The 27933-nt window shown below is 55.9% G+C and overlaps 1 protein-coding gene across 19 annotated transcripts in view; it reads right to left on the minus strand.

Annotated features, from left to right (window-relative positions):
- Nucleotides 1–27933, minus strand: part of IQSEC1 (IQ motif and Sec7 domain ArfGEF 1) — a 352756-nt gene that overhangs the window by 66509 nt on the left and 258314 nt on the right. For 2 of the 19 annotated variants that reach the window (XR_011496626.1, XM_070493491.1), the window contains exon 1: nt 27488–27643. The exons of 12 other annotated variants lie outside the window; for them this stretch is intronic. Coding sequence is in view for 6 of the 7 variants with exons in the window: in XM_070493491.1 (XP_070349592.1) it covers nt 27488–27621 (134 nt within the window). In the remaining variant the exon portion in view is untranslated. Of the gene's footprint in view, nt 1–10087; nt 10417–27487; nt 27700–27933 lie in introns of those variants that run through there. 5 more of the 19 variants (XM_070493490.1, XM_070493488.1, XM_070493482.1 and 2 more) reach the window with 4 other exon arrangements.

The following is a 27933-nucleotide window of genomic DNA, read 5'->3' on the forward strand; positions in this document are numbered from 1 at the left end:
CTCAGCACGGAACCAACTCAGATCATCCTGTGACGTTTCCTAGTAGATTTTCATTTTTTAGAGTAGTTTTCAGTTCCCAGCAAAATAGAATAGAAAGTGCAGAGCCTCAAGTACCCTCTGCCCGCACACATGCACAGCCTCCCCTACTATCAGCATCCCCCACCAGAGTGGTGCATTTGTTACAAGTGACAAACCTACAGTGACATGTCACAATCACCCAGACGCCACGTGGCGCTTTCATCAGGGCTCACTCTGGGCGGGGTATGTAACCACCTTTTGAGGTAGGTGCAATATCATCTTCCCATTTTGTAGATGGAGAAACTGAGGCACAGAGAGACCAAGGCCGTGATTCACACAGAGGGTGAGGAAGGGTAGGCTGACTGAGGCAGTGGGCCACCAGCTGATGGATAAGCTGCTTCACACGCCTTGTCATGCTCTCCCCTCCGTGCGGCTTTAAAGCCACCTGCCTTCTGCCCGTTGAACTCCTCCTGCCTCTCGGGACCAGGGCCTGCAGTGCAGCACCACAGGGCTCCACAGCACGTCAGCATCCACCCGACTGGTCCCCATCTGCACACCAGGCCCAGGGCAGGCACTGAGACAAGGTCTAGGGAAGAATGAAGGCTCAAGGGTGGGAACGCAGCCCGCCTCAACCCCCCACAACTGCAGTACTGGCACACAGAGCCCTACCCTGGCAATTGTCTGGCACCTGGCAGGCAGGAGCTCTGTGACGTTGGGCAAGTGACTTGATCTCTCTGTGCCTCAGTTTCTCTGCCATAAAATGGGGGCATTATCTACCTCACAGCCAAATGTTAATGCATGCAGAAATCCTCAGCCTGGGGCCTGTCACCCAGGAAGTGCTTAGGGTAGCTGCTGTCATTATCACAGCATAAGACTGTTATTCCTTGCCCACATCGCATGGCATCACGGGCACTAAGGGGGGCCTATAAGGTGGTGAGTGGGAAGCAGTGGGAAGAGGCCTTAAGGAGCAGCCTTCACTCAGAGACAGGTATCAGACCATGTGACCCGACACCAGTACCTGTGCCTGAGGACAGCGTGGGGCGAACTGACTTGGGGTGGTCACTGGTTCAGGGCAGGACTGGGTGGGACTCTGGCCACTGTTTGTTTTTTAACTAAACTTGGCTGAGGGTCCTCTATGTGCCAAGCACCATGTTAGACGCTAGGGGCAGTAATAATAACGTATTCATAATAATGACAGAACCTACTATGTGCCAGGCTCCAAACTCGGCACTGCGGGAGGGCCCAGGACTGAGTGATGATGGCATGCGGTGGGTACAGGTGACATGAGGGGTCAAGGATGACTGCAGTACTCTGGGTGGAGCGTGGGCAGACAGATGAAGACATGGCAAAGCAGCAGATTTGGGCGGGGGGGGGTGGTGACAAGAAGCCAGCTTAGCAGCTGCTGGATGGAAGAGAAGGGACAAAGGCCTGGCAGAGGCCTGGGGAAGCCCAGTGCTAACAGACTAAGGAGGAAGAGGAGCTGGCCAAGAGGGCTGGGAGGAACCCAGGAGGGCCCAGGCTCTTAAGCCAGAGAGAAGAGCACCTGAGGGTAGCATGTCAGGCTGCCAGAGGCCAAGCAAGGGGAGGGCCGATATGCCTATGGACTCTACTACCTGCCAAGGGGCAGCCAGGGGCAGCAGGCGGGGACCAGTGGGGAAACTCAGCAGAGAGCCCACACCTGCCAAGGAGTGCAGGCAAGCACCTTGGGCGCCCCTGATCCAAGGAGAGCGGCCAAGAGCTCTTCCCCAAGGAAAGCCCTGTCTGATGGGGACTCCCAGGCCTGGCCTCTCCAGTCACCTCCAGACGCTGGGCCTCCCACATAGATTTCCCCAAGCGGGGCAGGATCAGTCTTCAAGGCTGGGAAACTGGCCCAGGCTGCCAACACAGCCAAGGGCTGTTCAGGGATCTCTGTGGCTTTGCCCCAGGACCCACCCCAACAATATGACACCTCCACCTTGGTCAGAAATGAGGCTGATTGCACGACAGGTCCTTGATTTAAAATCAAGAAAATGGGATTTGCTTCAAAATAATCTGGCAGCAATGAAATATAATTGCCCATGGGGGTCATTATGCTATTCTCTCTATTTCTGTATTTGTTTGAAATTTTCTACAAGAAAAAGTTTAAAATAGTGCTAAGAATGTTCTATCCACATCAAGGCCTGTTATCTTCCTGGGCCATTTTGCCATTTTTACTAAGTAAGTGGGGAAAAAAAACCAAAAACCCAAACCCTGCACATTTAAATTATGGCTCTGGGAAAAGTCAAGGGCTCAGAGGGAACAGAGAATTTGAGTTTGCACGCGGGTACCCCCCTCCACTAACAGCAGAGGAAGGGGCGTCTTCCCTAGACACTTCCTCTCCAACCCTCGCACAGGACTAACTGTACTTCTGGGGTCCTGTCCAAGCCTACACAGGGAAATAAAGGCAACGACAAGAACCGTCGCTGATACCAATTAATAGGAGCCATAGGAGAGGCAGCGTTTTCTGGACACCTACCGTGAGCCCAGCCCTGTTCTAGCCCCGTCTCCTCCATCATCTCCAACAGAGAGGCATCCTGACACTATCAGGGAATCTGGAGGGCAGTCCTACACGCACATGTCCTCTTGGGGCTGGCAAACACGTTTCTGAGATTCAAGGCCACTAGCCAGAGCTTCCAAGGGTGCTCTGTCCACTCTGCAAAGTGGCAATGCGCCTCTGTGCCTGTCCACGAGTGGGGGAGTCCTGCAGGTCTGTCTCCCCTACTTCTCCACCCCCCCACCCCTTCCTGCCTCTGCCTCATCCTCTGTCCTAAAAAACTCAAGGCCTGAAACAATGTCAGGGAGGGAGAAAGACACACACGAATCAAAAGACCAAACGTATGTCCCGCAAAGCGTGAATACGTTATTTCATTTTCTCTCCTTGGTTTCCTTGTCTGTAAAATGAGAATAATACCAGCTCCTTCACAGGGCTCTGGGGAGGTTAAAATAAGATAAGCATGTATAAAATTCAAAGGCCACCCAGACATCAGATATTACCATTTTTATTCTGCAGCCTGTTTCAGTTCCAGTCTTAAACCTGCACTAACTCCAGACCCACCAAAAACAGTTACAGCTTTGCCCAAGCCCAGCTGTGCCCTTCTCCGCTTCCTGCCAGCACGCACTGGGCACCTCCTGTGGGCACTACCCACTGCCTCTCCCTCCAGATCCCCACTTGACAGACAAGGCTGCTGTGGCTCACGGAGGTGACTACACACTCACAAAGGGCAGGACTGGGACTCGTTATGAGTTTCTCCAGCTCCCAATGCCACCCTCTGCCCACTGCAGCAAGCTGCCTCGCTGCCTGGTGGCTAGACCAGGCTGGAGAGGGCAGAGCAGCAGAACTAGGGACCTGAGGCCACTGATCCCAAGGCCAGGCTCTGGAGCTCTCAGTCTCATTAGGTGCCAGAAACAGCCCCAGGATGCCAGAGTTGCCCAAGGCCCCCGAGATCAGCACAGGCCACCCTGTTGAGAACTCCAGAGGCACTGCTGCCAGGTTCCACCTGACACAGGGTTGGGCATCAGCTCTGCGCCTCCACCCTCAAGTGTCCCTGGGCCTCAAGGGACCTCTCCCTCACCCATGGCAGATGCCATTTGCCCCTCCTGTCTAAGACATCTTCACCATAGGCAAGCGGCAATTTTTCCCAATCCACGAGCAAAACATTCATACCTGTCCACTCTTGGGGGCCATTAAGTCGGCAGCTGGGCACGCGGCTGTAAGCACACACAAGTCTGTCAGCTTAGTCACTCACCGCCAAGCCTGCAGCCTGTCACCCCAGCGCCGCCGCCTCGCACCACGGACAGTTTTCACTCTTAACTGCATCCCTCACTACCGTCCTTCTGTGGCCAGAGCGAGATGCTCCACTCTGGTCCAGCAACGCCTCTCCCAAACAGGTAACATCGTCCGTTCCAGCAGCCAGATCGCAGCCCTGAAATATGAGCTAAAGGCGACCGTCTAGGTGCTGACTGTGCGCCGTTCAAGCACTTTACGGGCATTAACTCACTCAATCCTCACAACTCCATGAGCTGCCACTATCACCCACGCTACAAATGGAGAAACTGAGGCACAGAAAGGCTAAGTCACAGAGGGTGTGAGGAGCAGAGCTGGGGTGAGGGTTACAGGGGGTCTGGCTACAGAATCTGCTCCCCTAACCACTGGGCAAAATGTCCTCCCCCAGCAAATGACCACAGGCTCACGAAGCTCGCCCTCTTCAGTGCAGAAACTGAGGCCCAGAAGGGGATGTGACAGGATGGCAGACGCCAGGGCTTGCAGGCAGGCCGGGTGCCAACAGCCAAGCAGAGCTGGCTCTGCCCAGGCTTCCTGTGAGGCCTCCTCTCGGGAGGGAGAGACCCTTCCAAGCTCAGTAATAATGAGGATAAATAACAACAGTTGCAATCACTGTAACTAACACGGAGCACTAACAGAATAATGAACATTTTAAACATTTTCCATGTACTAACGTATTTAATTCTTATACCACCTAGCCCCCCAGCCAGAAACAGAAAAGTAAGCACAATCTGTGTGTCTTTTAAAACAGGCATCGGGGGGGGGGGGGTGGGGGGGGGGCTGGCCCCGTGGCCGAGTGGTTAAGTTCGCGCGCTCCGCTGCAGGCGGCCCAGTGTTTCGTTGGTTCGAATCCTGGGCGCGGACATGGCACTGCTCATCAAACCACACTGAGGCAGCGTCCCACATACCACAACTAGAAGGACCCACAACGAAGAGTATACAACTATGTACCAGGGGGCTTTGGGGAGAAAAAGGAAAAAATAAAATCTTAAAAAAAAAAAAAAAAACAGGCATCGGGGGGCCGGCCCCGTGGCCGAGTGGTTAAGTTTGCGCGCTCTGCTGCAGCGGCCCATGGTTTCATGGGTTCAAATCCTGGGCACGGACATGACACCGCTCATCAGCCCATGCTGAGGAGGCGTCCCACATGCCACAACTAGAAGGACCCACGACTAAGAATATACAACTATGTACCAGGGGGCTTTGAGGAGAAAAAGGAAAAAAATAATATCTTAAAATAATAATAATAGTAAAACAAGCATCAGGGAGAAAGCACTCCCCTTGCCAGACTGACTCCGGCCTGGCCTGGGCAACAGGTGATTCAGGGAACCTGGATGGGGAGGCTGCCTCCTAGCTGGGGACGCTTCCAAACTGTCCAGTTTATTAATGGTCCTCCTCTCCTCCCATAAGGGTCAGCAGCGCACACATCTGTGTCCCCTAACGAGGTCCAAGGTCCTGCTCCTGTGTTTCCTCACCACGCAGAAGCCGGGTGTGTGCACACAGGTCCCACAGTGAGTTAGGGGACAGTCGGCTCTAGTCCCTGAGGCCTCGCTCCATGCCGAGGCCGGCCTGGGGCAAGCACGCTACCCTCAAAATGCTGCATGCTCGAGACCAAAGGGCACTGTCCCAGAATCCTGCTAGAGCGTCTGGGGAAGCAGCTCTTGGGGTCTGTGGGCTCTGGCAAGACACCAGGAGAGCCTGGAGAGCAGTCGCCACCAGCCTGCAGGCTGGGACATTTGGGAAACATTTGGGGAATCCAGATACCACGAGATGCCAGACACATGTTCTGCGGCTTAGGAAAGATGCAAAAGGCTCCATTTACGACGCTGACATATTTTGCTGAAGATGACTTAATCCCAGAGGAAGCAGAGTCTCCAGAGCTGGCGAGGAAGAGCGCGGACCCCAAGCCAAACAGACTGAGTTCAAGCCCCAGCTCGAGAACGTACTGGCCGGTGACCCTGGGCAACTCACATAACCTTCCCGCAACTGGAAAATGGGAACAGCAGAAGCCCTTACTCACAAGCTACTTTGAGAATTAAGTACTTCACACAGAGTTCACTAAATAGCAACCATGGCTATTATTATTATCGTTACACTGACCTTTGAACAAAGAGGAAAAAATAAATGCCGTCACAGCTTCCCCATCGACACCAACAGGGAGGCACACTGGCTGCGGCTCTACATCTGGGCCTCAAGCTCAAGTCAAACCGTCACCATTAGGAAGCCACAAACCAGGGAAATAAAATGGAAAGAATGGTCCTTTCCATCAAGGAGCTGGGAAGCCAGAGCCATGTTTGAATAAGGCAGCGAAAGACACTAAAGTGGGAGCAACTAGGACCACGTCTCAGCCCCTCAAGGAGACATGCCACAAAGTCACGCAGGCCCCAGAAACCAGGAAAAAGGACACTGTGAGGAACCACTTTAATTCAGCAGTAATTTTACAAATGGGACATGGTGGTGATGATGATGGGGATGAAAGCCACCACTGGTTGGGCATCTAAACTGCGTCAGTCACCAAGCAAAGCTGCACAAGCCCCAGGAGGTATTTTCCAGCCACATTTCACAGACGAGAAAATCAGAGTTCAGACAGGGGAGGCAACATGTCTGAAGCCCCACAGCTGGGGAGAGAAGAGTCAGGGTTCTGTGAGACCAAGTCTGTGCTCTGGATGCACGCTTTCACGTTATTAACCTCGGTTCCTCCACATCTGCCCAGGGCCTGGCATGAAGCAGGTGCTCAGTAACTGTTTGGTGAGTGAATAAAGGAACACAGGAAAGGGCAACGCTGGGTGCCCCTTGGGTTGCACACCTCTCTCCAGCGAACAAAGCACCCTCCAGGCCCAGGAGAACACATGTGCATCCACAGGTGCATTCGCTCACCGATGGCGTGCTGGCCACGTGGACAGGCACCATGCTGGGCAGGCACTGGAGCACAAGCCACAGGCCCAGGGCTTGCAGGGGCACTCACCCAACTACGGCTATAGCCACAGCAGCCAGAAGAGTGACAGGTCCAGGTGGCACCACACCATATTTTCCACCATAATCGCCATCAATTTTCTCTTGGTAGCAGCTCACACAGTGGGAGCAGCCAGATTCTCTAAGGCTGCGCCAATTAATTCTTCAAGAGCCTCAACGGCCTTTAAACTCATTAGGATTTGCTTTTGAGGACAAATGAGATAAATCACACTCAATAGCCTTGGAGCATCCTCCCCTACCACACAAGCACACACTTTTCCACAGGGGACCTGAGCCACCTCCATGGACCTCCCGCCAGGCTCCAGCCTGCTCCAAGCCCATCAGAGTTGGCCGTCATCTTGCCTCTGTGCTTACTGGGCAGATATTCCACACGTCATCACAGTTCAGAGGAAATTTACAAAAGAGGAAGGAAGAAGCTCCAGCGTATCACCAGCGGTGGGAGGGCAGAGTGCTGACTTGGATGATCACTGCTTCTGCCTGGAGGCCCGGGGCTGGCCAGCCGTGCTCGAGCTCTTAGACACCCACGTCCTTAGGCACCTCTGTGAAACACTATAATCATTCCATTTCATGGAGGGGGAAACTGAGGCTCAGAGGGGTGTGGTAACTTTCACAAACTCATGAAGCTGAGCTGGGATTTGAAACAAAGTCTGTTTGCCTCCCTGAGTCCTTCTTTCCTGATGCCCCAGGCTGCCCTGGACTCACAGATTCTCCTGACAAACCATGATCCCATGTTCCACAGAGGGCAGCCAGATAACACCCGCACACATGCATACACACTGATATGTACTGAGCTCCCATAGCCTGGGGAGCCCTGTCTAATCCCTTCCAGAGACACCTATTTGCCCAGTCATCACAGTGCCTGACTGTGCAGCTGTCCGTCCTGTCCATGTTTTTCAACTGAAACTGTGTAAATATTAGCACAACTAGTTCATAGTCCAACTTCCTTGAGCAAAAGCCTGACAATCCCAGCAGGGCCGGCAGACCCTCAGGGGCCCTCCGTCAGAAAATCTGGGTTCTACTCCTGGCTCGCTTCGTAATATTCTGAGCAAGTCACTGAATTCCCCACCTTTATGTGCCCATCTAGAAAGGGAAGGAGAGAACCGGGTTGCCGAGGCTCAAAGAGCATAGCATCAAGGCGCTGATGTGCGTGCTGTCAGAGAGAAGCCGTGCTGGCGGGGGCGGGGCTGTGCCGGCAGAGTTTGTCCTGGGCCTCTTACAGACTGGGGTCTCCCAAGGTCTCTGGAGCGTGCTGATCCTTTTTCGGTTTAGAGAGGATGAGACAGCCAGCTGAAAGGCCTGGCAGGGCTAAGCCTCCGTAGGCCAGGGGCTGAGCTGATTCCCTTCATCCCCCCCACACTCCCCAGGCTTCCTTTGGAACCACATACTGGTCACTCCAGAACAAACATGACCCACCTGCTCTGAGGCCGGAGGGTGTGGGCCTCTCAGTCTCCAGGACACCTGGCCCATGCTCTGGGACCGGGGGAGCAGCTGTGTATCACCAACCCTGACCACAGAAGGACCCAAGGAGGCTCCCCTGTAGCTGGAAGATTTAGATTGGACACGCGGAGGCACTTCCCTCGAGAAGGGATGCAGGACCGATATGCAAAAGAGGTGGCCATGGACATCCCAACTGAAAAAGTGACACTGGAAAGGTCCTAAAGGAGGGGCAGAGAAACCCCTCAGGTCCTCTCAGCTGAGGGCCAGGGAGGAGGTACAGCCAGCAGGGGGCATGCCGGCTACCATGTCCCCACTAGCCTGCTGGCCCCAGGAGGACAAAGACTGTGAATTTTGCTCACTGCTATGTCCCCAGTGCCTAGAGCAGAGCCTGTACACAGCAGGCACTGAAACTCAACAGCCTTGGGGCTGACAAGACTTAATGCGTGACCTCAGTTTGCTCTCCTGAGATATGGGGATGCTAATACCACAGGATATGAATGGAAACACAGCATGGGGTGGGACAGCTGCGTAAGGCATGGGGTGGGACAGCTGCGTAAGGCAGAGGCACGGGTGGGATATGAAAATTGTGACCCCCACTGGTCGGACTGATGCTGCCGATTCCAGACAGCTGGCCTTGCAGCTGTAGCTTGCCCAGCCTCCACCCCAGATGCAAGAAGCAATGGGTCCTTGGGAACCGCAGCCCCACAACCTGACATGGAGCCTCAGGCCCAGAGCCCCAGGCCCTGGCGGTGGGGAGGGGGCAGAGGGGAACACGTGTGTTCTCAGTGTAACCGCCAGACGCACGCTGCAGGACTTTTGAACTCAAAGATCAAAGGGCTGCAGGTGGGCTTCCCCGCAGGGGCCTGACACAAGCCAAGCTAACTTGTCAACAAATCCCCTCCGTCCCACAGCCCTGCTCCTCCGAGGGGCCTGCAGTCAGCGCAGGGGGCAGCTGTGCTGGCGAGCGGAGTGAGGAAATCGATATTCCTAGCACACACACTCTCTCTTTCTCCCTCTGTCCATAAATACAGGCCCTTGGATCTCAGACAGCTGCCCACAGGCCCTGAAGCAGAAAAGGGTGGGTCTCTCGGACACACGCTTGTCGCCCCCAGACCCCATCCCTGACCACACCAGGTGCACATGCGCATGAACACCCGCCCGCCAGCAGCCTCCTCACAGCTGCACTCAGTCACATCAGCAGCCACCCAGGACTGAAGCTCCCTGGCTCCCGGCACGGCGCCGGCAGCACACTGGGACCACCTGCGCAGAGCCCTGAACGGCCCGCGTCCTTGAACGCACACACTCGCCCGGCTCTCTCTGACACCGGCCTGGGGTCTCGCTCACGCAAGCCCGCAGGAGGACTCCTGGCAGCTTCTGCTCGCCTGCCACCAGACACAAGTGCAGCGCCCTCTCACCAACTCCAGCCGCTGGCTCTCCCGACTCCACCAGACACCAACGCCCACCAGCTTCTCCCGGGAAATTCACCCACGCACGAGCTCCCATCCTAAGTCACTCGAACACACACACTCCTGTCCTGACAGCAACTCTTTTTCTCACACGCACAAACTCTGGTCCTGTGTCTGGTTCACACACACACACGCTCCACTCTCCACCCTGTCAGCCTTCCTCACTCACCCCGGCGCCCATCTGGCAGTCTCACGCACCCTCGCACACCCATTCCCGCAGCCCCTCTCCGGCACACACTTACACTCACATCCCGGCAGTCTCCCACAAACCATCGCACAACAGAACACAGCGCACTGCATGCCACCGTGCCGCGGCCGGTCTCGGTGCAGCCCCTCCCCGCCGCCCTGCGGCCCGAGCCCCCGCGCCCACCCCGGCCCCGCCCGCCCGGGCCCTTACCCGCTGTCAAGCTCCAGCTCCAGCAGGGATTGCGTCCGCTCAGAGTTGCAGTGCAGGCACCACATGGCGGCCGCGGCGGGGTGACCCGGCCGGGCGCCCGGGACCCAGGCCCGGCCGAGCGCGGCCGACTCCCGCCAGAGGCAGCCGGAGTCCGGGGCCGACACCGACCACCCCGACACCTGACCACCCGCCACGCGACCACCTCGGGTCGCCCAGCCCACGGCCCGGCGGTTCCCGCTGCTCCCGGCCCCTCGTCCGAGCCCCAGGCCGGCCGAGCCCACCCCTCCGCGCCACCGCCGCCCGCCTGGCGCAGCGCGAGGCCGGGCCGGAGGAATGTGGCCCCGGGGGGGGCGGGGCCCGGGGCGGGGCCGAGGCCGGGCGGGGCGGGCCGCGTGGGGCAGCGCAGGGGGCGGGGCCGCGCGCAGGGGGAGGAGCCATGTGCAGGGGGCGGGGCACAGAGGGCGGGGAAGCGCGCAGGGGGAGGGGCCGGCGCGCAGGGGGCGGGGCAGAGAGGCCGGGGATGCGCGCAGGGAGCGGGGCGTGGGCGGAAGCGCAGGGGGAGGGGCCGCGCACCTGGGGCGGGGCGAACAGAGCCGGTGTTCCCTGGCTACTGCATCTCGTGTCCCAACAAGCTAGGTCCTTTTGTGGGAGGATCGCGCACTCGCTCCAACACAGAGCCCCCCAACATCCATATCTCCCTCGCCAACCTGTAGGCACAACAAATGCAAAACCCGGAAGCAGCCAACTAGCCTATTCTGCCGACAGCGCCAACCTCTGCCAATCCTGACTTCGGTCTCAGTTTATAAAAGGGGGCCTTTGCTCTCCTGGAGGGGGTGGCTCTGGGGCTCTGATGCCCCTGACCCAGAGAAAGGAGTGGGTCCCATCTTGAGGCTGGGGACACCCTTTTGGGGACTTTTTGATGAAGATCTGATGGAAACAGCTTCTTTCTCCCCAAACCCACCCAAACTCCTGCCCTTCCCTCACCGGGAGACAACTTTCAGACCACCACAGCAGGTTTAAAGTAACGCTAATTAGCATTTTTGAGCTTTTTACTGACGTTTGGTCCTCAAGACAACATTGTGATGCAAGTGGAGTTACTACTAGCTCCATTTTCCAGAAGAGGAAACAGAAGCTCAATTGAACTGGATTAACTCCATGAGGCTTTCCCTCACCTCCTCTCCCAGGCTACACAGCTCTCCCTACTATAAGCAATCACGGCTTGCTGTTCTAAATTTGCATATTTACTTGTTTATTAACTGCCCTTGGGCTTCATGAAGGCATGCACAGTGCCCAGCACCCACACTGTGGAATGCCCAAATGTGGTTGGGAGACATCAAGCAGACACAGGTACAATGGAAACCCCACCTGCCCTGGGCTGCCCCACCTGCAAGTCCATCTCCTGGAGGGCCAGGCAGCCCGCAAGTCTGCGTGAGTCAGGAAGCTGTGGGAAGCCACTAATGCAGGGGAATAGTCTTGTGCCCTTTTGAATCTTTCATTTGGAGTGGGTGGTGCAAAGGGCCTGATGATGAGTGTTATTTCCAAATGGGGAAACTGTGGTTGAGTGGGGGACGGGGAAGGAAGAGGGCCGGGCTAGCCCAGCCTGCAGCACAGGCAGGGGCAGTCCCTAGAGCCAGTTCAACGCACCACGGCTCCCAGGCAAGAGGCTGAGCAGGAAGTCAGTGCTCCTCACTGCCCATTCCACAGTCCTCCTCTTAAGCTTCTGATGTTTTCTTTGCTACACTAAAAATAAATAAAGACACAGAATGGGAGAAAGCATTTACAAATCATATATCTGATAAGGCTCTAGGATCCATACTATATTAAAAAACTCTTACAACTCAACAATAAAAAAGCAAATAACCCAATTTAAAAATGGGCAAAGGATCTGAATAGACTGTTCTCCAAAGAAGATATACAAATGGCCAATAAACACACCTAAAAGATGCTCAACATCCCTTGTGATTGGGGGAATGCAAATCGAGACCACCATGAGGTATCACCTCACCCCCACAAGGGTGACTAGAATCCAGAATAATGACAGAGGTACCTACACACAAGGATTCTGGAAGGAGAAGACCACTGAGCAACACTGCTCAAAGATTGCAATCATATCCTGCAGCCTGTTTGGGGGGTTGGGGAGGGAGGCAGTTGGGAGGGAATAGGGTTGAAATAGTCCAGTTGTGGGGGTCAGGAGGTGGAAAACTCCCACCTCAGCTTGAACTACCCTCTAAAAATAGGCTGCACTAAATGCAGCCAAGAGAATTCCCCCAGCCCAGCTGTGGGAATAGTCCAGACACTGGCTCTGACAGCCTCACGACCCGGATTCTCCAAGAATTCCAGGCACTTCTCCAGGCCCAGGCCCTCGCCGCCTGCCAGGATGATCTTGGCGACATTGTTCCGGCTATGATTTAGAAGAAGGGGCTTGAATTTCCCCGTTAGCATTTGGAATACCAGAGGATGCAGTCCCTGGAAACCAAACATCTCTTAACTCTCTTGTTCTATCTTCCTACAAAGTGTGCTTCTTGCTTAGCAGATTAATAATTTAGGGAATCGTGAGGTGAGACAAGTTCCAGCCTGAAGAGGCAGAGAAAGCCAATTTTTCTGCTGCAATGACTAGACTGGGCAGAATTCTTACATGTACCATTTGGGCAAATTGCTCAGCCTTCTGAGTCTCAGCTTCCTCAATTGTAAAGTGTGGCTCATCAGTCACCTCTACCCTGGCTAACTCACCTTGCTGTTCAAATTAATTTAGCATGCATTTATAAGTGTTTACTCTATGCCTGTCTTCTGAGGCCTCAATTGGGAGACACTGATGTGACAAATGTCCCCCAGTGTGATAGTCTCAAAGAAAGAGCCTATAACTTTGCCTCATGAAAGGCTCCAAAGATGAAGAGACACTTGGGTTGGGTTGGGCCTTGAGGAATGAGTAGGAGCCCACATGTGGGGTTGTAGGAGGCAAGAAAGTCATGAAAATCTTTAGTTCCACTCTATCATCATGGGTTTCAATCCTGAGCTGCTTGCTTCCCGTTTCACATGCCACAACCCAAATTCATCCCCATCTTTCTGGCTTCTGACAGCCTCCTGTCTTCCACAGCCTCCCTGCTGTCCTTCAACCAGACATGTGGCACCCCCACAAAGGCCAACCTTTGCAGTCCCTCTCCCAGAGCTGTCAGGATGAAGGTCAGCCCCTCCACATGGTGGGCCTCAAGGTCTGGTTCAGGCTCATCTCTCCAGCCCTCACCTCTCATCATGCCCCCCCAAGCCTGCCACACCCCAAGCAATACTAATCTTTCAGTCCCCAAACTCCCACTGTGCCTGGCTCATGGCAGGACTTTGGGTTTCAGCTTTTGATGTTACTGCTCCCAGAAAGCCACGCCCGACCAGCCCCTAGTCCATGTTAGAAACTCTCCTCCACACTCTCAGGCGACTCTGCACCTGCTCTCTCATCACACCAGTGAGCTTAGCTGTCCCTGCCAGGTGAGCTGTGCCCACGTCCTTCTCTGCAGTGTCCCCCCACGCCTATGAGGGGGCCTGGGACACAGAGGTGCCCAACAGTTGGATCAATCAAAGGTTGTCAAACTAAGGCCCGAGAGCCAGACCTGGCCCACTTCCAGTTGTTTTTTTTTTTTTAAATAAAGTTTTATTGGAACAGAGTCACACATTCACTTACGTATCGTTCATGGATACTTACTTTTCTGCTACAATAAAGTAGAATAGCAGCAGAGACACATGGCCTGGGGGCGTAAAATATTTACATCTAGCCCTCCACAGAAGCAGTTTGTCAGCCCTGAAATAAATGAAGCTCCCCTGAAGGATTTCTCCTCGGCTCCAGTGACCCCTGCGATGCCCTGCTGGTTCAGCCCTGGCTCAGGCCCCAAGGACAAGACCTGACGAGCAGAATCCAAACGTCATGAGGGAAGATGGTGACTAAAACAGTACAGCTGGGCCAGGTGACCTTCAGACAAGAGGGCCACAAGATGAGATAATCCACTGTTGGGGACAAATGCTACAGAGCTACCTGCCCATGTGCACAAAGTCTTAGGTTCAAGGATGCTAGTCGTTTCTAACAGCAGAACATGGAGGTGAAACCCGCAATGTCTCTCCATGGGAACCGGTTAAGTAAACTGTGGTACCCCTCAGTGGAGTCTCATGTGAAAAACATGGCGGCAGCATCATACACACTTATAGGAAAAGATCTGAGACATGACATTCGATAAAAAGTCCAGAAAAATGTGAAACATATTTACAATAAAATATATAGGACACTAGTGCGCTTATAGAGATAATATAATTGTAAACTATTTCTTAGACCCAAGAAACAGGTACCAGTGGTTGCCTCTGGGAAGAGAAACTGGGGGCTCCAGAGGTTTCTGGAGATGGGCCTCTGCCCTTTAAGCTTGAGGTCTCACTGGGACAGGGATGGGAAGGAGGAAGGAGGGCTTTTCACTCTGTGCCCTTTTATAGTTTTTGGAATTTTAAACAAGTGTTTATTACCTTAAAAAAAAAAGGCCAGTAAAATAAAGAAATCAATAAAAGACATGGTAATCCAGAGGACTGGAGGTCTTCTAGCATCTTCTAGGAAACTCTGCAGCCTGCCAGAGCCAGGCCACAAAGACCACAAATTCCATATTGTACTTAAGCTGCCTCTTGGGGCACTCCCAGCTCCTCATCTTTTGAGCAGGTTGTCTTGCTGACAGAGCTGCCCTGTAGCTGTTCGAGCTTCCCTCTCAGTGTCTGTCGGTCATTAATGTTACTCTTCATAACACTGAGACAGACGTGCCTGCATCACAGTCAGAGGCTGAGTCCAGGAGGGGGCTCTGCGAGCATCCTTCCAGCCCAGCTCCTCGTTTCACAGACAGGGAAGCTGAGAGGTGAAGGGAGGTGCCCCAGGGCCTGTGCCACGTACTAGAGACAGTGATGCTGGCCCCGGCGCCCTGTCTCCCAGGCCACAGCACCCCACTGCCGGGATGGCCCAGCAGGGACTCGAACAGCACAGCACTTCGCCTGGTGCAGGTGAGTCATAGGTTCCACGCAGAACAGAACTTACTCGTATGAGGGTTGGATGCTGTGAAAAACCAGAGAGAGCTGCACAGAACACAGAACTCTGCAGAGTGACATCTCAGGGAAGCCAGTTAGTCCCTCAGAAGAGAAATCACCCAGATAAATAAGGCTGTTCTTATTAAGTGCCAAGTTACTTTTTCAATTTCAATCATTTTTAACAGAAACCTCTTGCAAGTCATGGACTTCCAAAATCTTACTAAACAAAGTAAACTAAATGGCCTTGGGATAGCTTGCTTTGGGAGGCCAGGGGTCACCCTGAGGTGGTTGTTAGTCCTGCACTAGACAGCAGGCCCCATTTTCCTCTCGGGCCATTCACCTGCTCAGGCACTACCCTGGTTGTCATCCAGCCCCTGACTCTTTCCACCTCATTCTCAGCTACCATCCCTATGATATAGTTACTTCCAGTATGCACTGGGCACTTTTCTGTCCCAGTGCCTTTGCTTATGCTATTCCCACTTCCAGGGTTGCCTTCTTCATCTGCTTGGCAATCTCCTACTCAACCTTCAAGGCCCAGTCCAAATGTCACCTTCTCCTTGACCCCCCACCTAGTGCCCCCACCCCTCAGGCAGAGTGAGAACCCCTCAACCAGACTGTAGGCACTTTGAGGACAGGGACAATGGCTCTCCACTCACTCTCCTGGTTGGGGGCTTGGACACTGCCACTGCTCCACATAACTGACCTAGTTCCAGACACCTGTCATGGCACCAGGGGAATTGAGTCCCAACCACAAAAACCTCAATGGAGTCAGATTGGCCAAGACCTGGACTGTGACAGTGAGATTAAAGTGGCCTTAATGTTAGCATGTCCTAGGACTTCAGAGCCGGAAAGAGTCACCATGATCCAGTGCTGCCCGCCCATTGTGTAGATGAGGGACCTGAGGCTCAGAGAGCGGGGAGCACTTCCCCAAGTCATGCTGGGGCACAGCCAGAACGGGTCGCCTGACTTCCTTTCCACAGCTCCTTCCCTGACAAAGGAAGCCACGGAGTCAGGGAACATTGTGGTTGAGGTCTAAGGAGGCTGTTTTCCTGCGGTGTTTAAATGAATGATAAAAATCACAGTGCAGTTGTTATCATGCCGACAGCTGACAAATGGATTAACACAGCCCGAGAGGGCATGGGAGAGACCCTGAGGGAGGGGTTACAACAACACAGAGTTAGGACACGGGGTCAGCCCCAAGGAGAAACGAAACTCCACGCTGGTACAGGGTGTCTCCGCAGGAGCCCTGAAAAATCTAGCACGTGACAGTGACTAATGAAGTGAACATCATGGCCAAGAATGATCACTTCCTCCAAGAATCCCTGCCAGCCTGGATCCTCAGAGCACTCTACATTCCCGTGGCAGTGCTGGTTTGTCGTAGAAGTGAAGGGAGATGGTGGTGGTCCCGACAGAGCGGATGTGCTCACGGCACCCCTCCCCAGTCTGGCTGCTCCCGTGGGCACACTCCATCCCTACTGGTCCCGTGGCTGGGCCTGGCCAGGTGAGCAGGGCTGCTTGTCCTGGAGTCCAGGGGGCAGGGCCTGCGGAGAACAGGCCAGTGGTTTCTGAAGTTGGGCTACTTGAGTCACGAGTCTATTCAAGTGGATGGGAAATGGCCATTTGCCGGTCTTCTGGCAGGATTCAAGGGCTTTGACGACATCAGGAGGAAACCGAGAAGCAAAAAGCTGAGCCGGTGCCTCCACCGGTGAAGGCTCTTCCCCGGCGCCTGTCACACGTCCGTCACGCTTCCCATCAGAGTGCCCTGCCAGCCGCAGGATGCAGCCCAAAGTGCCCCCCCTTCAGCCCCTCATCCTCAGCTCTCCTTTCCCTGGCTGGTGGCACAGGGAAGCCACCACCAGACCGCAGGCAGGGCGGGGGAGGACCCACGAGGCTTACGCTGAGTGGGTTCAGCCCTCCCTCGGGGACAGCTCCAGGAAAATGGCTCCAGGCTGTTCCAGGTCTGCCCCACTGTGCCTGCTCTCTGTGCCTGAGAAAGAGGCCAAGCTGCCCCCAGCTCTCCACCCCAGACCGAGGAGGCAGGCCTGTGGCTAGCAGGCCAGGACATCCATCCCAGTCCCCCTGCCCTGTGTGACCCCAGGCACAGCTTCCCAGGGCCTCAGCGTCTTCACCTACAAAGACGGGACGGCAGCACCTTCCCCACAGGATTGGTGTGAGGCCTGGCAATGATAGCAGTAACCGCCTCGCCAAGCCAGGCGTCCAGGAGGGCCCAGGGCCCGGCAGTCCTTCCTGTGCTGTGCGTGGCCCCCGTGCCTGGCACCAGAGCTAAAGCACAGAGGAGCCGCTGTGTGCTGAATGCAGACATGCCCTGCCCACTGAGGCTGCACCCTGGGAACGCCCCGCTCCGGCCGTCCGGGGGCATCAAATCCCAGCTCCCGCTGGGGCCAGCCCGGGGGCCGCGCGGTCAGGTGTGCACGCTCCGCTTTGGCGGCCGGGGGTCCACCAGTTCAGATCCCGGGCGCGGACCGATCCTCAGGCCATGCTGAGGCAGCGTCCCATGTAGCAGAGGCAGAAGGACCTGCAACTAGAGTATCCAACTAGGCACTGGGGGGCTTTGGGGAGAAGAACAAGAAGAAAAGAACAAATCCCAGCTCCCCTGCAACAGCGTGCAGCCTCGAGTCTCGGGCAAGTGGCTGGTCTTTCTGAGCCTCCTTTCCCACCTCCCTGCCTCTTTGGTCTCTTCCTTAAGCCGGGGGGCTGTTACCTCTAGTGACAGCCATGGCCACCTCACACAGGCACATACTCTGGATCGGGCACTTTACAGAAGCGATTGCATTTAATTCTCAACGATCCTCCATTTTACAGATAAACTGAGGCTCAGAGAGATTGGGTAACTTACCTGAGGCCACATAGCTAGTGCCAGGATAATCAGGGATTTGAGCGCAGGTCCATTTGGCTCCCAAACCATGCATGTAACCGTGAAGCTGGACAGGTGCCTTCTTCCCCTAAACAGGTGCTTGCTGAATGCAGGCCCTGTGCTCAAAGCTCTGATGTGACCGCTGAGTTAAGCTTTACAATGACCTCCAAGGTAGGCACGATTATTACCCTCCTCAATTTGTCATCCAGAAAAAGAAACCGAGGCTCGGAAGGTTTAAGGAATTTGTTTCAGGGCAAACAACCAGAGAGGGAAGGATTTGAACCAGGGCTGTCTGAGTCCCAGTCGATGCTTCTCCAGGAGGCCCCTGAAGGAGCCATCTCCTCTCTCGGCTCCCCTCTCAGCTGGTATGACGTGGATCACAAAACCAAAAGCAGCCTCCCCAGCCCAAGCCTGCGGGTCAGACCCCTGACTCTGTCCCCTTATTGGCAGCACGGCCTTGGCATGGCCTCTGTGAGCCTCGGTTTCCTCCTCTGTGAAGTGGGAATGACGGTAACGCGTATCTGAGGTTGTCGCCGAGACTTCAGGGAGACGTCAAGGCTGGGGCCCTCACTTCTGCCCTCATGGGGGCACAAGTTCTGTCCACCGCTGCCCACACTGGGCCTGCCCCAGAACCCAGTTCACAAATCCCCATTCCATTCGCTCTGCTCTCCTCCAGGGCCATGCCCCCTCCCTCTGGAGTGGGGTGCACTTGGGAGGAGCAGCAGGGGCGCAGCAGTGGCTGCTGGGGGACTTGAGGCCTCTGCCAGCCCTGCTGGGCAGGCCCAAAGGACAGGCGGGGTCACACTGGGGAGGCGGTCCTTGCCTCCTCCCCTCTCCTCCCCAGCTGCCTGCTCTTCCCTCCACATGCCCCTTGGTACCAGCGCCCCTGGGAACTTGGGACCAGGGATGAATTAAAATCTGCGGTTCCAGCCCCACCCCCAGGAGGGGGACAGACCCCACAGTGAAGAGCCCTGAGATGGCCCACACATGTTCCAACGGCCGGGCGGCCCGCTCGCCGTCACTCACTCCCAGGGACCTTCCTGGGCCACCAGGTCAAGCACACCCATCCTCTCCATCTCATCTAATTCCCTTTAGAGCCCAGCTCACAGCCCACATTTGTCTTCAGTCCCCGTTTACTTATTCACCGTCCGCCTCCTCCGCGAGAAGAAAGCTCCATGGAGGAGGGGACTTTGTTCACCACTGTGTCCCCAGGATCCAGAGGGTGCCTGGGCCACCAGAGGGGCTCAGTAAATGTGTGGTAAGTGAGTGAATCCTGTGAGTGAAGCAGACTCACCCTGCTTCAGGGACAACCGCAGGGACGGGGCGAGACGTGTGAGCCAGCCAGGGCTCGGTGGGCCGGCCCACTGCCCATTCTGCCCTGTCTCACTCACCTGGGCCAGTGCCCCTCTCTACACCACAGGTCCTGGAAGGGCCGTGGAAACCGCTTTTCAACAACACAGATTCTCATCTCCAGGATGCCCAGTACTTAAAGGGACCTGTCAGCTAAAGATTTTATTAAAAAGATGCATGCCTTTGGCAAAGCGAGTGAGTGTCCTTGACATATCTGGGCTTCTTCCCTAGTAGTTTTGCTTAAGCTGGGGCCCATCTGGATTAAAGGGAGTGGGGGAATTGAGGGAAACTAGAAAAAAAAATGTAGAAAGCTGCAGGGACTTGCTCTGCTCCGGAACACCCCGCCCGACAGCACAGGTCGGTCCCGCGGCAGGGCCGGTCCACACTGCAGGGGCTGCCAGGGAAGGAAGCTTGCTCACTCTCAAGGAGTGCGTTCAGTTCACACGGGGGAACGGCTACGAGGGGGTGCCAAGCCCAGGTCCCAGTGGCCCTTGACTTAATGAATAGATGTGTTCACTTATAACAAGCGCTGGGGACGCCTGTTTTGCAAATGGATGCCACTAAGTGCTCAGAAGCAACAGCTTCTCTTAAGTGGGTTAAGCGTCGTCCTCTGCGATCTTTACAGTATTGATTTAACCAACACCTTCTTTTGTCCCAGTGGGAGGAAGATTTCAACCGCTGGACCTGATCCACTGATTCGGGACTGATGGAGATGGGACATGTGTGACACCCGATTCTTTACCTGAACAAATCTATAACTGAGACCGTGCGCGTCCCTGAACGTGTTGAACAACTGCCCCCAACATTTATTACCACCTACTGTGTGTCAGGCACTGACTAGGCATTGCAGAGGACGCAGAGACAAATCAGATGTGGGCCCTCCCCACAGGAAGCTCGGTGGGTATGGGGACTGGAGGTAATTCAGAATCGTTGGTGCCAGCCAGCCTGTTCCCACAGGAGTTCACATAATCCTGACGGCAGCTCTACAAGGTGGGTGGGTATCCCAGTTTATCACGGAGGCCCTTGAAGCCCAGAGAGGGTAAGTAATTTGCCCAAGACACACAGCCATAAATGAGGGAGCCGAGATTAGAACTCAGGCAGGCTGACACTCAGCCTTCGTGCTTTTCACTCCTCCAGCGGTTCTCAAGGTGTGGTTCCAGGGACAGCAGCAGCCACAGTCCCAGCCGGAAGTCAGTGGGAATGCACCTTCTCACCCCCCAGGTGATTCTGATGCCTGCTGCAGTCTGAGAACCTCTGCGCTAGGCCAGGGCACTAAAGCGAGTGATCAATACAATCATGGGAGCAACCCGGCATAGGAGCAGGAACGACTGCAAGCTGATGAGGTGGCCATCAAGGAAGGCTTTCTGGAGGAGGTGACACCTCTCCTGGGATCTGTGGCACACATTGGAATTCAATGGGTGGCCCAGGAGAAGGGCATTCCAGATACAGGGAACAGCATGAGTGAACGCTTGGTGAGCAGGGGGAAAAAACCGCTGTTCCGTGTGTATGTGGAGAACTAAGGGTGAGTACGGCGGAGCTGGGAGGGATGAGGCCAGGGATGCAGAGGGGCTTTATCCTATGGGGGTGTGCAGGGGTGGGGCTCGCAGACATGGTCTGGATTTACCCCCAGGTTAGTTTTCCCACGACCGCATAGCACCTGTATACCAATTAGTTACCACTGTTCTTTCTATCGGGGAAACTTTCTGTCTGCTCCATCAACGACAAACCAGTCTCGGTGAGCAGAAAGTGAATGTTCCCATAAAAATAAATCACCAAAACCAAAACACTGTTATAAAGTCCCGCTTGGACCCTGTTATCAGCAGAAGGCCCGGGCTTGAGGCCTGCTCTGTCTCTGTTTAAAACAGAAGTGAGCAAGTGTGGAGAGCCGTGTTCCACAAGGCGGCCGTAAGACAGAAGGATGCTTTCTGTGCCCTGACAGGGAAAGAGATACAAGATACAATGCTGAGTGCAAAAAGTAAGGTGAAGAATGCTGTATTTGGGTAAAAAAGGAAAGGGGAAGCGTATACACACACGCTGATATATGCATAAAATGTCTCTGGACAGTGGTCACCTCCAGAGGGACCTGGGCCAGGGCTGGGAGGGGGCTCACTGCTCACGGTGTACCTTCTGAATCTTTCGCTCTTGAGCCCCGTGGCTATATATATTTATTTTTTTTGAGGAAGATTAGCCCTGAGCTGACTACTGCCAATCCTCCTCTTTTTGCTGAGGAAGCCTGGCCCTGAGCTAACATCCGTGCCCATCTTCCTCTACTTTATATGTGGGACGCCTACCACAGCATGGCTTGACTAGTGGTGCCATGTCCGCACCCGGGATCTGAAGCGGCGAACCCGGGCCACTGAAGCGGAACGTGCGAACTTAACTGCTGCGCCACTGGGCATGCCCCCATGTGACTGTATTAATTTCTGTAAAATAACGAAACTAAGCCTTTTTTGAGCGATAAAGAGGCGTTGAAGACATGTTAGCACCGCCCACACCCTGGTCTCAGTGTAAACAGAAGGGCTGGAAGCACACGGGGAGGGGAACGACATTCTCTGGGTCCACGTCACCGAATGTTGACCCTGTAGCTCACACTCCCAGAAACCCTGCTTGTGGGTCACAGGGATCTGAGAATGCTTTTTTTGCAGCAAGAAATAACCCCCTCAAGCATGAAATGACTTCCCTGTCACCTAAGGCTGGGGAGGGCTGCCTGGTGCCAGGGGGACATGGTAGGCGGGGGTGGGACCAAGGCCGGTTCCCTCCTCTGCATCTCCCACATGGTGAAGAGAGACTGGCCGGCCTTGGGAGCGCCTCCTGCCCTCGAGGCAGGCGTCTGCAGCTTGACGCACACTGTGTCCCACCGTCAGGATCAAGTCCTGTTATTTAGTCCATAAGGAAATAGAGACACAGAGAGGTTAAATGGCATGCCTCGAGGCCACCCAGCTGGTCGTGGCAGAGCTGGGATCCAACCTGTGGGCCTCTGTGTGAAGAGTCGAGCAGCCCCTGAGCCAAGTAGGCCTGGGCTGGTAAGAGAAGCCGACCCCATGAAATGTCAACCTCAAGACCCGGAGCAGACCCACAGCGAGCAGCCCTCATGCAACACACTCCAGAGACAATTTTGGTCTCTCTCGCAATTTCCATAAATGACTGCAATTTATGTGTTAATAGCAAAGATATTAAGGTTTGGAAATCCCTGGAGTGTTACAAACGCCATTTGTAATTACAAGCACACAACAATTTGTTCAACATGTCAGCTACGTCTGCGTAATTATTACCCTGGTTGAGGGTAATCCCATTTACCTCACCGCAGGGCACGGGGAAGGAAGCCGGCAATGGGGTGCTGGGCTTGGACCTCACTGTTTTCCTCAAGGCCATTTCCTCCTCCAGGATCCCCCTGCTCCTCCTGCACTGGGCCCGGGCTTGGCGCTGCCTGCAGGCGCCCATGTAGGGACAAGTGGGCCCGTCTTCCTGGGAGGCATTCCTAGCGGATCCTGCCTCGGGTCCTCAGGAGGGCCCGGTTCCAGGCCTGCTTCCCATCTTCCCTGGACAGTCTGAGGACAACACTACCTTCTAGTAAATTCCCTCTCGCTTTAGTCAGCCAGCCTGTCACATGCTGCTTGCAGTCAAGGCTCTAGCTTCTGCCCCTTGGTCTCCCTTGGTGACCACCTGTAGGTCCGTGGCAGGGACGGTTAATTGCACTAGCTGTTATCTGGTGGCTGCCATTTCCTGAGCACCGATGCCATGCTGGGCACTCTGCGGGGCCTACACAGGGAGTCTGCAACCCTTCCAACCACAGAGAGGGCACTGGCCACAACTTACAAGAGGGATGGGGCTCAGAAGGACCAAACCACTTGCCCAAGATGCAAGATCGCACACAAGAACGCGGGGAGCTGGGATTTGACGGATGGCCTGAGCCCTGGCGTCCCCACTCTGGAACGCAGCCTCTGTTGGAAAGGACACTGCTTGTGCGCTTTGGCTCCAGTACCAGGTGTGGGGCCACGGTGGGCAGGGGAAGAGACTGCCGGGCTCTGAAGGCCTCCTGGGGGCCCGGCCCGGCTAGGCTGACAGTGGTTGGGCACTCACTGCACGCTTTACACAGGTAACCCGTTGACGCCTGCCCAGCCCGTGAGCCCGGCCTCCACTGTCCACATCTCACTGACCGAGGCCACAGAGCGAGACCTGGACCCGAGCTCTCCAGCTCCAGCCCCCAGGCCCCTGTCCTTCCCAAAGGGTGGTTTCACTTGGCTGTCCCCAGGTCGAGCTTGATGGCAAATTTAGACCGGCTTAAATAAAGACAGCTCAGGGCACAGCTGGAGGAACGGTCCTCGGAAGGGATGAAAGATGGGGTGGTGGCAGCTGCCAGCCAGAGCCACTGAACCAGCAGCCTGGGCGCCCGGGTGTGGGGACAAGGAAGTGGGACCGCCTGAGCCTGACCACAGAGGTCCCCAGCCCCACTTCACTGGCCTGGGCCACAGCTGGGGGGCTGGCGCCACCTGTCGCCCTGCTGGAGAACTGCAGTCTGGCCTTCTCAGCCCCAAGACAGAGCAGGCCTGATAGGGTGGTGCCCCAGCCCTGGGGCAGGGGCCCAGAGCCAGCCTCAGGACCCCACCCTAAGTTTCTTCATTCAAATCCCTCTGTCCTGCCTGCACAACCTAAGACGCTCTCATCCCCAACCCTCCTTGTCTACAGAGGAAGGGCAGCCCGGTCAGGACGCAGAGCTGGACTCAAACTCAATTCCACTGACATTTCACCTTAGCAACATATCACTGCCCTTTTCAACCCTGGTTCCTCACTGATGAAGAAATAAGCACGAGCTCCTTCCACATCCTCGAGCCCCTAGGATTCGGCCTCTCCCTCTCTCTGCCCCCCTACTCTGCTCCCGCCTCACACCCAGCACATTGGCTCCTGCCCCTGGGCCTTTGCACATGTGGTTCCCTCTGCCTGGTACACCCATCTCTCTCTTTTCACGCCTTAACCCTGACTCCACCTTCGTGCCTCAGCTCCTTCTAGGAAGCTTTGCCTGACCTCCTCTCAGGCCCCGGTGAGCAATTCCTCCCAGCACTTGGGCAACGCTGTTTGTGGCAGCATTTTCCTCCCCTTCACTGGACAGCTCCATGAGGACAAGGATCATGTCTGTTGGATTCTCCATTTCTTTCCAGCCCCTGCGCAGTGCCAGGCACATACTAGGTGCTTGAGAAATGTCTGTGGGTGAAATGCATTACGTTTAGTTCATGTGAGTTCCTGTCCCCAACAGGCCTTCACAGACAAAGTGCTCACTTCTCCAGGGTCAGGCACGGAGGGAAGGGCGTCCCCAAGCTCGGGGGACGCTCACAGGTGACTAAGTAGAGGGTCTGTGCAGAAGTGGCCTGACCAGGAGCACACGGCCAGGAGAAGCCAGAGCTGAGGTGTGGACCCAGTCGGCTTGGATTTGAGCCATTCTGCGGCCGCGAAGGCCAGGCATAGCGCCCCTTCCCTCTGAGGCCTCCCGGGGCTGGGTCTACTCAAGCTGCTGGGACAGACCAAGGAGGGTGTTCTGAGTTCCTTTTCCCCGGAGTTACAGGCAGAGTCCTGGAGGGAGATTCTAGAAAGCTGAGCATAGGAAGAGCACACGAGCGAGGACGGGACCCACGCCCAGGCCTCTCTCCTTTGCCAGTGAGCATGCCCAAGGCTGGTGCCATCAGTGGCAGGCAGGGCCCACGTGTGAATCTGTCAAAGGCGCCCTCTTCTGGTGGACGCAGCCTCTCGGGCCCACGGCTTGGCAAGAGTGCATTATTCCTTTGCCAACTGCTCTTGTACAGTGCACAACCTGAACATCTGTACACTGGAAGTGCCCGGAGCTCTGCCCCACTGGGTGACTGTGACCTTTGGCTGTCACCCTCCTGACACCAACAATGGATCCCACTCTTCCTTCAAGGGGGCAGAGAGTCCTTCTGGTGAGGCCTTGTAGTCATGTATGCAGGACATGTGGTCACATGTAGCCACCTGCCACCTTCCTTTCTCAGACCGAGTGAGAGATAAAGAGCCTCTTCTCCCAGCCCTCTGGGAGAGCTACGTGGCAGAGGTAAGCTGACTTCAGGTCCAGGGGTCACAAGGCCCACAGAGAAAACGTCAGCGGGACTTGGCACCGACTTCAGCGGCCACGTCAAAGCTTAACAGGAAGGCAGTGAAAGCTCTTGCTCACGTCACAGGCTTCAGCCCAGGTGGGATGGGGGACACGTGGCTTGCTTGGGTCCTCAAGGATACAGACCCTCAGTCCTCTCACGGAGGCCACCGCACAGCCTGGGCTTCCACACTGAGTCAGGAGCCCAGAGGAGGTCAGGGCTGGCTCAAGGTCACCCAGTGGCCAGCTGGCAGCCAGGCTGGGCCTGGGCCAGGTCCTCAGGCTCCACCCTCACTCCAGACCCAGATCTGCTGGAGCGGGAGGAGGGGAGCTGTTCTCCAACTCGGGCCTTCGCCTGCACAGAGGGGCCTTCTTTGCTGCCCAACAATCCCATTTGCCCTGTGCCAGGCTCCAGCCTCCCTCAGGTCCTGCTGACGAGGAGAGTCCGGTGCCAGCGTCCACAGACACGGCGCCTTCTGGAGGGAGGTGGCACTCAGGCTCCGCCGAGTGGGCCGATTTAAAGGCCCAGAGCTGCCACAGGACCAGGCAGAGCCGGCTGAGGGCGTTTTCTTTAAAATACAGCAGAAGGAATAAATAACATGTGTGTATAGACGTGTATCTCCTGAATATTTCTGGCCAGATGTCCAAAACTGCTTTTCATATTTGCTCTGGGGTGGGGCCATATTAGTTTTCACCGGATACTCTTTTTTTTTGAGGAAGATTAGCCCTGAGCTAACTACTGCCAGTCCTCCTCTTTTTGCTGAGGAAGCCTGGCCCTGAGCTAACATCCATGCCCATCTTCCTCTACTTTATATGTGGGACGCCTACCACAGCATGGCTTGACAAGTGGTGCCATGTCCGCACCCAGGATTCGAACCGGCGAACCCCGGGCCGCCGAAAAGCAGAACCTGCGCACTTAACTGCTACGCCACCGGGCCGGCCCCTAGATACTCTTCTAAGTTGATCATTTTTACTATGTGCCTGTATGATAGGAACAAATGGTAAACTCAGAGAAATAAACACCTAAATAAAAGGCCAGGAAGAAAGGAAGCGGACAGGAGCTCAGAATTTCAGAGCAAGAAGGAAGCTCAGGGACTGACCTTCCCTGTAAGAACAAAGGCCAAGATCTCCTGAGAGTCTGCTGGGAGCAGCCGGGAGGGGAGCGTGGCTGTGTCTGGAAGCCCTTTCGTGCGCAGTCGCATTTCAGCCTCAGAGGGGCTGAAGGGGTGAGGCCTGCTATTGTCCCCACCTGCACAAACGAGGAGATCTGGGCTGGGCCGGGCCCACAGGCGGCTCTTGCTCCAGCGACTTACCCCCAGGGACCTCGAATCCCCGGGCGCTCCCCCCGGGAGGCGCAGGCCCGCTCCAGAGGCAGTGCGCTAGTCAGGCCCCCGTAGGCAGTCCACTGGGCCGAGGGGCAGGGGGGAGGGGTGAGCAGAGCCGGCAGCTTCTGGGGTCACGTAGGCAGGCTGCTGAGATGCTGGGGGCCGTCTTCCCAGCCCAGGCCCAGCTGGACCACAGCCCCTCCCTGAACCTATTTCCCCATCTATTAAGTGGGTGAATCTTCCCTACCTTGCAGGGCAGGAGCAAAGATTCCCCCAGGGGACGTGCCAGGCAGCAGGTGCTCAGGACACACCCACTCCCTCTTCCCTGCCCTGATGACTCCAGGAGCAGGAAGGCTGTGTCCTGCCAGGCCAGGGACTGGCCACCGCCTGGGGAAAGGCTGCAGGATCTGGAGGGCGGATTAGAGTTGGCAGTGACCCCCCTGCCTAGTGGGCAGGCCCAGGACACTAACGAGGACACAGAGTCCCTCGGGAGATGGTGGGCTCACCCTGTGTGTGTGAGCCCGAGTGAGCTGGCTCAGGGCCCGGGGACACGGCAGCTCCTTGCTGCAGGCTATGGTCCTCCACCTCCTGGCTCTCGGCCACCCTAAACAGACCCAGATGGGAAGAGCATGGGAAGGGACATCTTGTTTTCCAGACAGAGGCACCCAGAGCTGGGTGGGAAGACCAGGCCAGGGACCATCCTGGCCCTCTCTTACCTTGTCCAATGCCCTGGGCGGGGGCTCCTGCCACCAACAGCGCAGCCTCGCTGGCCTCGGGGGGCCTCCTGCGGCCCACATAGACGAGTCCCTCCGTCCTCCCCCAGGCCTGTGCAGTGGCCAGTGCGGGACATAAGCCCTGAGCCCCTGCTTAATCCGCCAGAGCCCGAGTCAGCGCCAGTCAGACACGTGACGGCCCAGCCCCACAGACCTGTTTGGCAGGAGCGGCAGCTGGTCTGCTGGGGGAGGGCTGTCCACCCTGCCCTCAGGGGCTGTCCCTGATCACCACACTCCGCTGGGCCTTCCAGCCCGGAGCCTGGGGTCCTGGGCTCCTGCCCATCTGCCCAGGGAAAGGTATGGATAACTGTGTGGGGGGACACACTCATCACTGAGCAGTGCTGGGCCACCTGGGGAACGGGGGGTGTGTGTGTGTGAAAGAGAGAAAT

The sequence above is a fragment of the Equus asinus genome, chromosome 21 (genome assembly GCF_041296235.1).
Source record: "Equus asinus isolate D_3611 breed Donkey chromosome 21, EquAss-T2T_v2, whole genome shotgun sequence".
Lineage (NCBI taxonomy): Eukaryota > Metazoa > Chordata > Mammalia > Perissodactyla > Equidae > Equus > Equus asinus.